We start from the raw sequence: 17047 nt of genomic DNA, 5'->3' as shown, positions 1-17047 counted from the left end.
CGTTGTGACATTAGGGAGAACTCCCCAACTCTTGCTGTGGGATTTTTTTTAATCATCCAAAGGAGCAGATGGGGCTTGGGTTCAACATTTCATTCACAGAGAGCTGCACTGGAAGTGTCAGCCTTTATTTTGTGCTCAGGTCTCTGGAGTATTCCTGACTCAGAGGCGAGACTGGTACCAACTGAGCCACAGCTGAGATACTCTGTCAATAACGCTCAAAATGAAATGAGTATCTGGCTCCAAGCATAGCGCTCCGAGAAGACAATGCCTGCTGATCTTCAAAAATCAATCCTTTCAAAATGTAAAAGGACAGGCAGAAGTGTGATTATAATTGTTTCGACAAGGAGATTCAGCCCTTTGCTGAAGTGATTAATCGCAGATGTTATATAGTGTTCTAGGCCAATGGCATCATTCAATGCCATTAAATGCGAAAAGCAGCTCTCTGGGCTCTTGTTCAATAAAGCTGCAATGCACACAACACAAATCAATTAGTATTCCGCACCATCACATTCAGAACTCTCGTACAACACAAACTCTGATGCAACCTCATCTGCCAAAGAGCTTCCCAGAGAAAACTTTGACCGAAGCACCTCCATAGACACTTCAATGAAATCCCTTCTCTGCAGTTCACCAGAAGAGATGTGATTTGAAAGGATCCCCAATCAATGGAGTTCAATCCCCTGCTCCAGGGAAAATTCAATACCGGCACATTTAAAAGTCCAGCATGGCCCCGGTGCAATCTGATCTTCCCAGATGGCCAGATCAAGGCTTGATGGATACATCTTCAAATGGCACACCTCCCAGCTTAACATAATGCACCAAATCATCACAACCCATTCGAGCAATAGATAAACACCCAGTCCCCTGTCATTATATGTCTGGGTCCAAATTGATGATAGCCCTGCATTGCCCGCGTGCTGTTATTTCACATTCCCAGCATGTGCTTTTCATCTTTATTAAAAGACATTCATATTTCATTAATGCAGAACTACTGCACGTGTTTCCCAGGTCATCACAGTTAACAACATCAGTACATTCCATCCAAGTAAATTTGTTTCCCCCCCACCACCCCCCAAGAGGGAATGACACATAAATTAAAAGACGGATCTACATTTCTGAAGCACCTTTCATAACTGTGGGACATCCCAAAATGCTTTACAATCAATGAAACGTTTCAGAAGCAGAGTCACTGTTGCGATGTAGGAAGTGCAGCAGCCACTTTGTGCACAGCAGGATCCCACAGGCAGCAGGGATAACTGCCAGATAGCCTACTTTAGGGACCGATTAAGGGGTAAATGTTGGGCATGCACCAGGGAAACCTCTTCCCCTCCTGTATGTCGCATATTTACTACCCACCCCCCACCTCCAACAACCCCCCACTATTGGAATGATATTCTAATGAGAGTCTACATCGTGTGCTCAACTCTCTGGGGTGGGACATGAAACCACAGCTCAGGGGTGAGAGGGGTTACCCGCTGAGGAATGGCTGACACCCCAGGAATGGATTTCAGGGAGAGCAACAGAAGTAAAAGTTCCCAAACTCATTTAAGAAACACTGGATGGAGGGGGGCAGGGGAGCAGGCTCTGTGCACTCATTCTGAGCAGAACAACCAACCTCCCGCTGTGTTAATAACCATCAGCGTAAGAATACGTTTGCGGATGTCCAAAGGCACTTTTGTGGCCCAGGTGGGATTCGACCGCAGTGACAGTCACACCTCCGGCTGCACCACTGACCAGTTCCAGCTCCGGCTCTGCCCGCAACAGCAGTGTATAAATCTCTGAATCTCTCTGCAGTCCAGAGACGAGCTTGTGCAGGGATCCTCCCTCTCCGAGCTTCAGGTAAAAGTGGGGGCCAGAGACGGCCTCCTTCACCGACCTCTCGAAGTAAACCTTGTTCAAAACTACTTGGGCGACAGTGAAGGGAGCAGAGGTTCCCCCTGTACCAGCGATGGCCACCAGATCATCCCCGGCTGTATCTCTCAGCACTGCCGGGCTGGCCCAGTGAAGAACTCCAGAGGCTGTCCTCTCGGTGAAATCACTCAGGAAAATGCCTGTGGAAGGAGAGAGAACCTTTGCCCCGAATGAGCTGTTGAGGGAGCCGACCATCACCAGAACATTGCCAGAAGCGTCAATTACTGTGACCTGGCTGCCAGCCATGGCTGTCTCCATGGAAGGTTGACTCTTGTTTTGTTTCTGCCCCAGGAAAGCTGGCAGGCTCCGGTAGACCTGCTGGGCCTCGTTCAGAATATTCCGGTAAACGGTGGATGCATTTTCAGCGCTGGAGACACTGGCCGGAGAGAGGCCAAGCTGTGTGGCCCGTTTGACCATCTGGGTCAGGACATCCCCAGAGGCAGGAGGTGGTGCGACGTGAAGGGAGAAATGGTCCAACTTGGTCATCAAAGGCTCACCCAGCGTGGCTCGCTGTTTGGTGACGGCCTCCACAAATGCTGACCGGCCTATCTCCGGTGTGTCTCCCGCGAGTTTCCAAGCAAGGGATCCTGGAAAGGAGGCTTCCTCCATCTCCGCACCGACTTGCTCCAGGACATCGGCCAACTTCCTGTTAGTGGCATTGGCACCCATTCCTTTCAGCTGCTGGGCCCGGTCGCAGAGGAGTGGGCACAGGTCGATCCCGTGTGCTGCTGCCTCTCTCAGGGCTCTGGCCAGGAGGTGATCGACGAAGAAGCCATTTCTCGCCAGCTTCATGGGCTGTTGGAGCAGTTCAGCCCAGCCCAGGCTGCCATACTCACGATGCAATAGGCGAAGGCCCTGAAGGGTTGACGGGACACCGTAGCTCAGGTTCAGAAACTCCACAGGAAAGGTACTTAGAGCCTTTGTTGTTCCTGAGGTCTTGTTGTAAAACACAGCTGAGATAACGCCACCTGCACCAAAAATATAAAAAGTCATAAACTGACCACGTGCCCCAAAGTCACCCAGAGCACTGACAATTACACTGGGTAAAGTTCCTGCCCCGAGTCAGGAAATCATGAGCTCATGTCCCATTCCACGTGTGGTCTACACTTCCTGTATACGGTCAGTACAAGCTCCGGTTTCCCCTCACCGAAGAGTCAGTTACCAGGGGTGATTGATGGGAGGTTTAGAGGGGGTAAGGGGAAAAAACCTTTTCACCCAGAGGGTGGTGGGCATCTGTAATTCAGTGTTTCGGTATGACACTCCAATCACCATGATGTGAGGCAGACTTAGTGGATCAGCTGAGCTTCCCTTGTCCTTCATTTCATCTGTCCTGGAACAACATGGGTTAAGGGTGAAGGGGGAAAAGTTTAAAGGGAATATTGGGGGGAGGGGCTTTTTCACACAGAGTGGTGTGAGTATGGAATGAGCTGCCGGATAAAGTGGTAAATACAGGCTCACTTTTAACATTTAAGAAAAACTTGGACAGGTACATGGATGAGAGGGGTGTGGAGGGATATGGTCCAGGTGCAGGTCAGTGGGACTAGGCAGAAAAATGGTTCGGCACAGACAAGAAGGGCCAAAAGGCCTGTTTCTGAGCTGTAGTGTTCTACGGTTCTAACAGACCTACTATGGGCCAAGGATGAAGGGAGGTGTAGACTGCACGTTGTATTACGGAATCAATCTGTAGACAGCGTTCTAAAAAGATCTTTCTTTAGCAGAGAATTTCAATCTGGCTTCTTTGGTGTGAATGCCTTCCTTCCCATGATGTAGGCAATTGTAGTTATTGCCCATTCCTATTTGTCCTAAGTGGTGACATTAGAGAACTGCAAGAGCCTGAACTGGAGGGAGATTAACATCCTGGTGGGGAGATTTGCTGGAGCCACTTGGGAGGGTTTAAACTAGTTTGGCAGGGGAGTGGGACCCAAAGCAGTAGGGAGACAGAGGAGAAGGTCAGCATAGAAGTTAAAGAGAGCACACTAAATAGTAAAGGCAGTGTCAGTCATCCTAGTACCAGACAGATCAGGCAAAAACAAGACAGAGAGCAGGGGAAGTCCAGATTAAACTGCATTTGTTTCAATGCAAGAGGCCTGACAGGCAAGGCAGATGAGCTCAGGGCATGGATGGGTAAATGGGACTGGGATATTATAGCAATTACTGAAACATGGCTAAGGGGGGGACAGGATTGGCAGCTCAATGTTCCAGGGTACAGATGCTATAGGAAAGATAGAACAGGAGGTAAGAGAGAAGGGGGAATTGCACTTTTGATTAAGGAAAACATCACGGCAGTACTGAGAGGGGATATATCCGAGGGTTATGTACACTGCATTGCTGGTTGGTTAACTCTAAGAGATACAATACTTAACCATTTCGATTTCGTTCATGGGGACACTGCTAATGGATAACGAATGCCATATCAGCCAACACAACAGCTGCCCCTTCACTCAAACTGTTTACTCAGCACAGACATTTTAATTTGTACAATAAAGTTCTCTAAAGCTACAAGTGTTTTTTTCCCCTCAACTCTTAAAGGTCGACATTAAATGTTGATGAGGAAACCAAGAGAATTCCATTTTCTTCCAATTAAATACGGTAACATCTATCTGAACTGGTCTAATTCTTAATCCTGAACAAAGCAGTGATCCCTTAGTGAGGGCTAACCGAGGTTACGTGCTGGAGTGGGGTTTGAACACAAAGCCTCCCAACCCAAAGTACAAGTGTGCAACTGAGTGTCACAAACGTTCAGCAGGACGCACATTTCGGACACCAGCACAGTGGGCCAAAAGGCCTCTTTCTAGGTTGTAAATTCTCTATGCTCTCGTGGTGCTGTGGACTATATGTGCTGCTGTCAGACTTTTGAATGGACTTACCTTATATTAAGTTGATCTTTCTCTACACCCTAGCTATGACTGTAACAATACATTCTACACTCTCTCCTTTCCTTCTCTATGTATGATATGCTTTGTCAGTATAGTACGCAAGAAACAATACTTTTCATTGTATCCCAATACTTGTGACAATAATAAATCAAATCAACTCAGAAGAGGTTTTAGATACTTCTGGAGATTTCATCACATACCCTCCTACTTCCAACTGTCCTGCCCCCAGTCAAACAGCCTTTAACATATTTCCAATATTTTTTGCAATTCATAAATGAAGGTGCTAGAAGGAAATTAATTTTTAAAATTCCAATGCCCGGGGTGACACGGTGACAGAGTGCGGGCAGTACGGTGGCACAGTGGTTACTGCTGCTGCCTCACAGCGCCAGGGACTCGGGTTCGATTCTGGCCTTGGTTCATTGTCTCTGTGGAGTTTGCAAGTTCTCCCTGCATGGGTTTCCTCTACAGTGCAAAAATGCGCTGGTTCGGTTGATTGGCCATGCTATATTGACCTAAGCGTCAGGGGGATTAGTAGGGTAAGTATGTGGGGTTACGGGAATAGAGCCTGGGTGGGATTGTTGTCGGTGCAGACTCGATGGGCCGAATGGCCTCCGTCTGCACTGCAGGGACTCTACGATTTTTCTGCCAGTTTTGCTCACAGCAGTGTCCATTAAGTTCACCTTTCACTCCCAGAGGTTCCAGCGTTTCCAGGGAGTTGGCCTAAGTGCAATTTTCCTGGGAAGTAGGGCTACAACCTTTGGGCAGACATTCACCACGTGCAACTGTTTCTTTCTCTGTGTATCTTGCGAGTAAAAATTACGACAATACATCAGCACTTATTACTCTGCAGGGATGAGACCAGGAAGAGAAGAGGTGGAAAGCAATGCGAACAGGGCCTTTGGGTCCAAACCCAAGGCTTAAAAATTAAATAGAGTTTACAGCACAACACAAATCGCCTCCCACTCCTCTTCAGCCCCACCCCATCAACGTAATCCTCCCTTTCCTTTCCCTCTGGTGTGTTTAACATACTTCAATGTTACTGACCTCAACCGCTGCGTGCAGTGGCAAGACTGACATCCTCAAAAAGAATATTGCAACACTGGGGACAGACCAAAGGTGATTTGTCAGGCTAATTCCTGGAATGAGAGGGTGGTAGAGTGGGGCTGTGGAGGAGTGAGGAGTGACTTGTGTTGGGTCAAATGATCTGCTGTAAACTCTATTTAATTTTTAAGCCTTGGGTTTGAACCCAAAGGCTCTGTTCGCATTGCTTTCCACCTCTTCTCTTCCTGGTCTCATCCCTGCAGATTAATAAGTGCTGATGTATTGTTGCAATTTTTACTTGCAAGATATGCAGAGAAAGGAACAGTTGCACGTGGTGAATGTCTGCCCAAAGGAACTGAGGCCAGCACAAATCAGCCATGATTGCACTGAATGGAGGGGCAGGCTTGAAGGAGCTGGCGGTCTACTCCTGCTTCCGATCCTTGTGTGTTCTTGTGTACATTACAAACACAGAGGAAAGAAGTTCCCCCTCAAAACCCAATTAAATTTATTCAGGAGTGCATTACATTCATCGTGCCTAGTTGTAGTCCTACTTCCCAGATCAGACGGGAAAATTGCACTTAGGCCAATTCCCTGGATGCGCTGGAGCCTCTGGGAATGAAAGACAAATTTAATGGACACTGTTAACAGTAAAACCGGCAGAAAAATCAAGAGAGACTAAATACTGTGGGTCTGTATTCCTTGGCGTTTAGAAGAGTGAGGGGTGACCTTATTCAAACACACAAGATCCTGAGGGGGCCTGACAGGGTAGAAAGTGAGATGCTTTCATTAGTGGGAGCGTCTTGAACAAGGGAACATTGCTACAAGATAAAAGGGCCAGTCATTTTAATCTCTGGAATTCTCTGCCCCAAGGGGCGGTGGAGGCTGAATCATTAGAAATATTTAAAATGGAGGTGTATAAATATTTGATAGATCGAGGAATAGATTGTTATGGGGAAATGGCTCAGGAGAGGAACTGAGACCAGCACACATCAGCCATGATTGTTCTGAATGGAGGGGCAGGCTTGAAGGAGCTGGTGTTCTACTCCTGCTTCTGCTTATTGTGTGCTCTTGTGTATATTACAAACACAGAGGAAAGAAGTTTCCCTCAAACCCCAACTGAATTTATTAGGGAATACATTATATTCATAGTCCCTAGTTTTAGTCTCCCATAAATTGGAAACATACATAGAACATAGAACACTACGGCACAAACAGGCCCTTCGGCCCACAAGTTGTGCTGATCATATCCATACCCACCAGGCCCATCTACAACTCTCAATCCTATTAAATCCCATGCACTCATCCAGAAGTCTCTTAAAAGACCCCAGTGAGTTTGCCTCTCCCACCACCGACAGCAGCCGATTCCACTCACTCCCACCCTCTGAGTGAAAAACTTACCCCTGACATCCCCTCTGTACCTGCTCCCCAGCACCGTAAACCTGTGTCCTCTCGTAGCGACCATTTCAACCCTGGGAAATAGCCTCCGAAAATCATTATCAAACCCTTTTTATAATCTTAAAGATCCATGTCACATCCATGGTTAGGTGCACTGGCCATGATAAATTCTCCCTCAGTGTACCCTAACAGCCGCTGGAGTGTGGCAACTAGGGAATTTTCACAGTAACTTCATTGCAGTGTTAATGTAAGCCTACTTGTGACATAACAAATAACTAACAAAAGGAGATTTAGGGGAGATTTGATAGAAGTGTCAGGTGTTAGATAAGGAAAATAAGGAAAAATTGTCCCATTAGCTGATGGTACAAGGACAAAGATTTAAGCTCTTGGGCAAGAGATGCAGGGGAAATGTGAGGGAGAACTTTTTTTAGACAGAACTGAAATTTGCTGGTGCTGGAAGAGGAATCAGTGATCTCAAAAGGATACTGAGTGTGCACTTCAAGGAAATAAACTTACAGAACTACAGGGATAGAACGGGAGAATCAATCGGATTGCTCTATAGGGAGCCAGCATGTATTTGGTGGGCCAAATGGCCTCTTTCTGTGTTGTAAATTACTATGCCTCTGCCAGGTCATCCTTCAGTTGTCTCTTTTCGAGGTAACCCAAGTTAAATGTGGATTTATGGTGTATTGTAACAGATTATACTGACCATGAAAGTCACTGCTTCACAACTGCTACGACATCAATAAATACACAGTTGCTGCAAATGTCTAGATTCCAGCTTCTGAGTGAGACTTACTCATAAATCAGCACAGAATTCCAGGAAACCTGAACAAGCAAATTCTACAGATAATTGGCACAGTGGCTAACACTGCTGCCTTACAGAGCCAAGGACCCAGGTTCAATTCCGGCCTAGGGTCACTGTCTGTGTGGTGTTTGCACGTTCTCTCCATGTCTGTGTGGGTTTCCTTCGGGTGCTCCGGTTTCCTCCCACACTCCAACGTTGTGCGGGTCAGGTTGATTGGCCATGATAAATTGACCCTAGGTGTCGGGGGGATTAGCAGGGTAAATTTGTGGTGTTACGGGAATAGGGCCTGGGTGGGATTGCGGTCAGTGCAGACTCGATGGGCCGAATGGCCTCATTCTGCACTGTAGGGTTCTATGATTCCAAAACATCTTTTCTCTCTTCACCCTTTTACTCACCAATTTTCTCTCCCTTTCTTCACTGGGATACCCAATTTATGCAAACCTCTTAAAGTTCTCCCTATATTTAATTACTCTATTTAATTACTATATTTAATTAATAAGGTAGGGAATCTAAAAATAAGGGATCAGAGCCCTGCAGAACACTGCTAGTGACAGCCATGCAGTTACAAAACACCTGCTGACCTTTGCTTCCGGTAACATTCCCCCATGTGCTCTGACTTTCCTGACTGATATCCATGGGAGTGTAGGCAGGAAATGCAACCCCCGGAGCCAATCACAGCCAGATCCCGTTCCATTACTGCCCGCATGGTGGGCCTCTGCGCAGTGACTGAGAACGTGAACTCTGCTGAATTTACTTTGTGAAATCCCCCAGTCACCGCACTTCAGCGCCTGGTCGGGTACACTGAGGGAGAATTTAGCGTGGCCAATGCACCCGAACCATGGATTCGACACGGAAAAGGGTTTGATAACATATGTCTCTAAAGGAAACTAAAACTAGGGGCCGTGAATATAATGTACTCCCTAATAAATTCAACTGGGGTTTCGAGGGGAACTGCTTTCCCCTTGTGTTTGTGATATGTACAAGAAATAGAAGCTGGAGTAGGCCACCAGGTCCTTCAAGCCTGCCCTGCCATTAAATACAATCATGGCTGATCTAAGCTGGTCTCAACTCCTTTTCTTTGCTATTTCCCCATTGTCCTCTGGTCCTTGAATTGAGGGGCTCCAAGGCCAGCTTTAACAGTCCTAACTGTCCCTCAGATGAGGTCAGCTAGCCGCATCCAACTGAACCTTCTTGGCCAGTACAGACACTACTCATTGGATAGACTTTCTCAAGTCACTGGGTTTCCCAGTCACTCTGAATTCAAACTACAGACAATTAACACATTTGGCATCCACCCCATCCCCACCCAACTCCTCGCTTCCTGACAAAAGTTCCAGAATGCCGATTATTGGTTCGTCCTTTAGCCTCACATACCTATGCCAGTGCTGTGTGGATGCACCACTCCCAAGCAGAGCATTGCTACAACTCCAGCATCTACCGCAGTTCCTCCTTCAGTCAGGACCTCTTTCGCAAAGCTGGAGCAAATCTCTTCATGGTACAGGAAAGAAACAGTTTACAATAAATTAATATCATGTACTTGCCTGAGCATTCCAACAATAATCACACTGACAGAACTTATGAGCTAAACGAGACAGTAAAGAGGAGAGTGTGTGATAATAACTACAAACTAATCAATAGATCATATTATTGGAATCTCCAGGAAATAAAGATTATTCTCCCAGATTCTGCTGCAGACCAACCCAGTGTTAATGTGTGTGAAATTACTGGAGAAAGGTTTAATTTGGTGGGGAGTTTGAAGACAAGTCATGTGATGAAGCTTACAGGATTACTCCATGGTTAGGAACTCCTAGGAGGTGTAAGAGCTTGTGAATGAGAGTAGCTGGAACCCAATGGACAGACTCACACAATGCCATTAGTCCTTGTGGGTTTTTGAATCCAGATGTAGGACAGATGCTCTGTGTGAATCCAGGTGCCCATGGGACTGTCAGATTTAAAGCAATTCCATAAAGTTGGATACATCACTGATCTTAACATTGATTTCACTTTGCCTTGCCTCGAGAGCTGGGAAGCTATGGGGAATTGTGTTTGGACTTCCCTCACTGGACTGGTCACCGTGCAGTATCTAACTGATTCCCTTATGGACAGCTGCAAAAGTGGCACAGTGGTTACATAAGAACATAAGAAATAGGAGCAGGAGTAGGCCATCTAGCCCTTCGAGCCTGCCCCGCCATTCAATAAGATCATGGCTGATCTGTTGTGGCTCAGTTCCACTTTCCCGCCCTCTCCCCATAACCCTTAATCCCCTCTCTTATCAAGAACCCATCAACCCGCTTCTTAAAAATATTTAGCGAGGCAGCCTCCACCACTTCAACGGGCAGAGAATTCCAGAGATTCACCACCCTTTGAGTGAAGAAGTTCCTCCTCAACTCCGTTCTAAACCGCCTCCCCTTTATCTTGAGGCTGTGCCCCCTAGTCCTACTGTCTTTTTTGAGCGGGAAGAGTCTCTCCACCTCTATCCTATCCATCCCATTCATCATCTTATACGTCTCAATGAGATCTCCCCTCATTCTTCTAAACTCTAACGAGTACAAGCCTAGTTTATTCAGCCTCTCCTCATAGCTCAATCCCCTCAACTCCGGTATCAGCCTAGTAAACCTCCTCTGCACTCCCTCCAGGGCCAAAATATCCTTGCGCAGGTGCGGCGCCCAAAACTGCACACAGTACTCCAGGGTTAGCACTGCTGCCTCACAGCACCAGGTACCCAGGTTCAAATCGGCCTTGGTCATTCTCTGTGTGGAGTTTGCACTTTCTCCCCATGTCTGCATGGGTTTCCTCTGGGTGCTCCGGTTTCCTCCCACACTCCAAAGATGTGTGGGTTAGGTGGATTGGCCATGCTTGACAGGGGGATTAGTAGGATATAATGTGGGGTTACAGGATTGTGGTCAGTAGAGACTCAATGGGCCAAAATGCCTCCTTCTGTACTGATATTATGATTCTGGTCCACCTGACAGCAAGGGTCAATTTAGCATGGCCAAGCCACCTAATCTGCACACCTTTGGACTGTGGGAGGAAACCAGAGCACCCAGAGGAAACCCACGCAGACAAGGGGAGAATGCGACAGTGAGTGACCCGAGGCTGGAATCAAACCTGGGTCCCTGGCATTGCGAGGCAGCAGTGCTAACCACTTTGCCACCCCATTAGTGATAAGTGAGAATGCTAGTGGACCCCAAGCAGACTTTCACGTCCCAACTCATTAGCTATCTCATCATTTTAGGATATTTCCACAGCCTCATTCATCACGTTTTTAAGAATAGCAAGCTTATTAAGAAGTCAAGCTTTGCACCACAAGACTGTTATTTCCTCTGGCTCCGTCTCCCAATTATTTTCTTCAAGCCGGTATTATGGGCTCTGACCTCGGTTTCTCAAAAATACAATCTCTGAGAGTGTTCCTTAACTTTTAAGAAGGTATGAATATTTTCTAGGACTTTCCCTCGAGGGCTTTTCCAGGAAATCACACCTCACAGATGACTGCGATTATTCACTTTCTTTTTACTTCATGTGTAACACTCACTCATCCTAAACTGAGACTTCCAGTGTGACACTGAGGAAACTGTGCAGTGTTAGAGGTGCCACCCAGCTGTTGGATGAGATATTGAACTGCCTGCACTTCAGGTGAATATTAAAATCTCCAGTGGATTATTTCGAAGATGATCAGGGAAGTTCTAATGTTGGTGTGCAAGACAATATTTAGCCCTCAGCCAGCATCTGCCAGATTAGTAAAATGTTTTGAGGACTTACTGAGATTGTAAAAGGGGCCATATAAATGCAAACCCTTCTTTCTTTCTGATCGCTGGTGAGATTTGATTGTATTCCTCACCAGCCTCCCTCTTCAGCAGTCCAGGGCTATTCCAACAGGTTTCCCCTCCACCTCCCCTGGCTGATTCTGAGCTCTTCATCTTTGCTTTCTAATTCCTCCAGTCAAGAAGAAATAGGATCAGGAGTGAGGCCATTCATCCCCTCGAACCTGCTCCACCATTCATTAAAATCATAGTAATTTATTGTAACTTTAACTCCACTTTTCTGCTTGTCCCCCATCATAGAACCATAGAATTCCTACAGTGCTGAAGTAGGCCATTTGGCTTATGGAGTCTTTGCCAACTCTATGACAGAGCATCTTACCCAGGCCTACTCTCCCACCCCATAACCCTGCGCATTTACCATGGCTAATCAACCTAACCTACACATCTTTGGACATTAAGGGGCAATTTAACATGGCCAATCCACCTAACCTGCATATATAGGGTGGATATAGGGTGGATTCTCAGAGACTATTTCCCCGGGTTGAAATGGTCGCTACGAGAGGACACAGGTTTAAGGTGAGGGGAGGAAAGTACAGAAGTGATGTTAGGGGTAAGTTTTTCACTCAGAGGGTGGTGAGTGAATGGAATCGGCTGCCGTCAGTGGTGGTGGAGGCGAACTCGCTGGGGTCTTTTAAAAGACTTGTGGATGAGTATATGGGGTTTTATGGGATTGGGGGTTATAGATAGGTGTTGATGTGATCGGCGCAACTCGTGGGCCGAAGGGCCTGTTTGTGCTGTAGTGTTCTATGTTCTTTGGACGGTGAAGAACATGCAAATGCCACACAGTCACCCAAGTCAGGAATTGAACCCTGGCACTGACAGGCAGCAGTGTTAACCACTGTGACACCATACCACCCTCGACTCCCTTATCCATCAAAAATCTGTCTAACTCAGCCCTGAATGTATTCCATGATCCAGTCTCCAGTGCTCTTGGAAGAAGAGAATTCCAAACAGTAACAACCCTCAGAGCAGAAATTCCTCCTCAACTCAGTCTAAAACGAGAGAGCCTTGATTTTGAAACTGGGTCCCCGAGTTCTAGACTCCTCACAAAGGGAGGCATCAGAATCATGTTTCAAGAAGATCATCTCTCGTTCTTCGAAACTCCAATGGGTACAAACCCAACCTGCTCAACCTTTCCTCATAAAGACAACCACTGCATCCCAAGAACCAGCCTAGTGAACATTCTCTGAACTGCCTCCAATGCAAGGGTGGTCTTCACCTTTCCTATCTGAGCAGGTTAACTCTATCATCCATGCTAGGACCTTCATCCAAAATATACTCTTAACTCCTGCCTGCAACACTCTTAAGATCATCTTTGCCTTGCCCACCTCATTTCATTGAATTATAGGATCCCTCCTGTGCAGAAGGAGGCTATTCAGCCCATCGAGTCTGTACCGACCACAATCCACCCAGCCCCTATCCCCAAAGGCCCACATATTTCCTTGTTAATCCCCCTGACACTAAGGGGGACTTACCATGGCCAGTCAACCTAACCCGCACATATCTTTGGATTGTGTTTCCTGGGTCCATGCACTCCCTGTGAATTTTGTTCTGCCTTTGCAACCTTATAGACTATGTAATAGTGAGATTTATCCACTCAGGTATAAAAATGACTGGAGAAAGAGATCGCCTTGTCCATCAAGCCTGTCCCATTTGGTCATGGCACACCTGAGCTCCTTATCCATCCCAGCCACTACCAGCTACAGAATCTCCTGGGAGAGCATGACAATTCTAGCTTATTTTTAAGGAGAAGAATTGCCTGTGAACCTCCTGACCAGCCCTGCGAAGGTGATCAAACAAAGTGCTGGGAGAGCACAGCGACCAGGAAACACACTTCCCAATGCTCACTGAACTTCTGGGTGCAGTGAGATCAGTCACAGCCAGGAAAACATCCAGCTTCTTACTAACTTTCAACGCACAAATAGGGAACTCACTCACAAGGCTGACATCCCTCCGCCAAAACAGCAAACTCCCAACATCAAACCCAATTACTTAAGTGGGGAGGGGAACTAATATCACTGGGCTAGTAATCCAGAGGCCCAGGCTAATGTGGCTCGGTGGTACAGTGGTTAACACTGCTGCCTCATAGTGCCAGGGACCCAGGTTTGATTCCCGGCTTGGATCACTGTCTGTGCGGAGTTTGCACACATTCTCCCTGCGTCTGCGTGGGTTTCCTCCACAGTCCGAAAGACGTGCTGGTTAGGGTGCATTGACTCAAACAGGCGCTGCAGTGTGGCAACTAGGGGAATTTCACAGTAACTTCACTGCAGTGTTAATGTAAGCCTTACTTGTGACTAACAAATAAACTTTGCTTTTACTTTACTTTATGCTCTGGAGACATGGGTTTAAATCCCACTACGAATTTAAACTCAATAAAATAAATCTGGAATACAAAAACCTGGTCTCAGTAACATTGACCATAACAACTCTCTTGAATGTTCCCATCAGTCCAGAACTCGAATCTTAGTTTGAGGAAGGGGGTAAACCTTTTTGAAGAGAGATTTCTTCATTCAGAGGCCGGTGAACGTGTGGAATTCATTTCCACAGAAATTAGTTGAGGCCAAAACATTGTGAGCATAAAAGAAGAAATTAGATATAAATCCTAGGGCTAAAGGGATGAAGGGATATGGGAGGAAGCAGGGAAATCAGGATATTGATTTTGATGGTCGGCCATGAACAAAATGAGTGGCCGAGCAGGCTTGAGGGGCCGAATGGCCTCCTCCTGCTCCGAGTTTCTATGTTTTCAATGATTACTGTAAAACTCCATCTGGATCAGTAATGTCCTTCAGGGAAGGAAATCTGCTGTCCTTACATGGTCTGGACTACATGTGACTCCAGACCCAGAATAACGTGGGTGACCCTTAACTGCCCTTTGAAATGGCCGAGTGAACCACTCGGTTCAAAGGTGATTAGGGTTGAGCAGCAAATGCTGGGCTGCACAGCAGCATCCACACCCTGTGAAAGAATAACAAACACTTTTTCTTCATAGAGTTATAGGAGAAGGCCATTCAGCCCATCGTTTCTGTGGCAGCTCTCTACAAGAATGACTCAATTGGTCTCGATCTCCCGTCTTTTCCCTGTAGCCGTAAAAAATGTTTATCTTCAGGTTATTATGGAATCCTCTTTGAAAGCCAAGATTGAATCTGCCTCCAGCACACTGTCAGGCAGCACATTCTTAATTCTCACCACTCACTGCCTCGTGCCAGAATTACTTCTTTTGCCAGTGTCCTCTGGTTACACCTATGGGAGCAATCTTCATGACCTTTCATGATTTTGAACAATTCTATCAAATCTCTTCTCAGACCTCCCCCCACCCCAGGAGATCAGCCTCAGCTTTTCCAAACCGTTCACGTAACTGAAGCTCCTCAACTCTAAAACAATTCTTGTAAGTCTTTCCCGCGTCCCCTCCAATTGCCTTCACGTTCTTCCAAACGTGTGGTGAGGTCACGGTACTCCAGCTGAAGCCAAACCGGTGAATCGTACACTTACAATGCAAATAATACTGGTGCCCCGGCCCTCCTTAAACCCCGTGAATTCAACAGGATTAGAATCTTCTCATGTGGATAGACATACCTCACTTTAAAGACCTCAAACAAATCTTACCAAAGTGTATGCCTTTCTAGACCCAGCTCTCTAAGCCCATCATGATAATCTTATTAATGCTCTTAATCCTTGTAAAGGCCTCAATCACATCACCCAGTAATCACCTATTCTCAAGAATTCCAAAATAACCTATGCAATCTGTGCTTGGAATGCAATGCTTTTAATCCCATTTGTACAAATACACATTATGCACCCTCACAGAGGCTGTACTGTATATTATTGATCTATATAGTCAATATTTTCAGCGCGTTAAAAAAATTGCACAACACATCTTGTCACACTTTCGCTTCTTATGACACCTCGAGTCAAATCAATGTACACATTCAGCAAAACTAAAACTAAAGGGAAGACTTTGAAGTGAACTGTCAGAGCGTTTAAGGCTGGAAGTAATTCAATTTCACGGTTCTGCGGATTAATTACTCGAGTTTCCGCCTGCTTAATGACTTTAATCATGGGCACTTGATGGAATTACTGACTTTGTAACTCCCTGCCAGCAGCCTATTAACCAGAGATGAACTGCAAGGGAGGATGTGAAACAGCATAGCAGGTATTCGGCAAGAGCCAATCACTCCATTTACTAATTTCAGCTGATAGAGAGACGGGCTTTTTCTGGGTACTGGCCTTTAGTGTGTCTGGTGGGCCCACTGTAGGGGTCCTGGGAGACAGAGTCATCAAAGTAAGGACAAAGAAAGGAGCAGAGGTTACCACAGAACCATAGAAAATTACAGATCAGAAAGAGGCCTTTTGGCCCTTCTTGTCTGTGCCGAACCATTTTTTGCCTAGTCCCACTGACCTGCACCTGGACCATATCCCTCCGCACCCCTCTCATCCATGAACCCGTCCAAGTTTTTCTTAAATGTTAAAAGTGACCCCACATTTACCACTTTATACGGCAGCTCATTCCACACTCCCACCACTCTCTGCGTGAAGAATCCCCCCCTAATATTCCCTTTAAACTTTTCTCCTTTCACCCTGAACCCATGCCCTCTGGTTTTTTTCTCCCCTAGCCTCAGTGGAAAAAGCCTGCTTGCATTCAATCTATCTATACCCATCAAAATCTTCCCCTCATTCTTCTACACTCCAGGGAATAAAGTCCTAACCTAAAGGTTGTAACAGTGAAGGTGTGAGGCCTCTCCCACTGACCTGAATCAGTAATGACAGCTGCGTGATGGTAGACTCCATGCTCATGATGGTGAGCAGGAGCTATTTTGTTGCCGTGGTGATGGTGTCCTTCTCCGTGGTGGGCCTTTCCATCTTTGGCACCGTTGCCTTTCCCAGGAACATCGAGGTTGCCATACCTCAGAACGTGGAAGCCAAAATAAAGGCCAATGCCCAGCAGGACCATGGACGCAGTAACGCGAACGCAAGACTCCCGCTTCTGACGGGAAAGCAAGGAACGTGCTGATGCCCTACAAATAAAGAAAACCATTGCTGTATTTAATACAAATTGACGATGATGGGGAGGGTGGGGGTAAGGCAGAACAAAACATAGAATCAGATGGTCACAGAAGATGACCATTTGACCCATTCAGCCTGTGTCAGTTCATAGAATAACAGCATCCCTACAGTGCAAAGGCACATCGAGTCTGCAC

The 17047-nt window shown here is 46.5% G+C and overlaps 1 protein-coding gene across 1 annotated transcript in view; it reads right to left on the bottom strand.

Moving 5' to 3' along the window:
• Positions 1-1377: 1377 nt before the first annotated feature.
• ggt6 (gamma-glutamyltransferase 6) overlaps positions 1378-17047 on the bottom strand; it is a 64150-nt gene continuing 48480 nt past the window's right edge. Inside the window, exons 2-4 of the mRNA XM_080189522.1 lie at positions 16599-16864; positions 9406-9519; positions 1378-2879 (exon numbers count right to left, since the gene is read on the bottom strand). Of these exons, the coding sequence (XP_080045648.1) occupies positions 1627-2879; positions 9406-9519; positions 16599-16864 (1633 nt within the window). The 3' untranslated portion in view covers positions 1378-1626. The remainder of the gene's footprint in view (positions 2880-9405; positions 9520-16598; positions 16865-17047) is intronic.

The sequence above is a fragment of the Carcharhinus amblyrhynchos genome, chromosome 5 (assembly GCF_965287045.1).
Source record: "Carcharhinus amblyrhynchos chromosome 5, sCarAmb.v2.hapA, whole genome shotgun sequence".
NCBI lineage: Eukaryota > Metazoa > Chordata > Chondrichthyes > Carcharhiniformes > Carcharhinidae > Carcharhinus > Carcharhinus amblyrhynchos.
The sequence above is the reverse complement of the archived record's forward strand: the minus strand, read 5'-3'. Positions and strand labels throughout refer to the sequence as shown.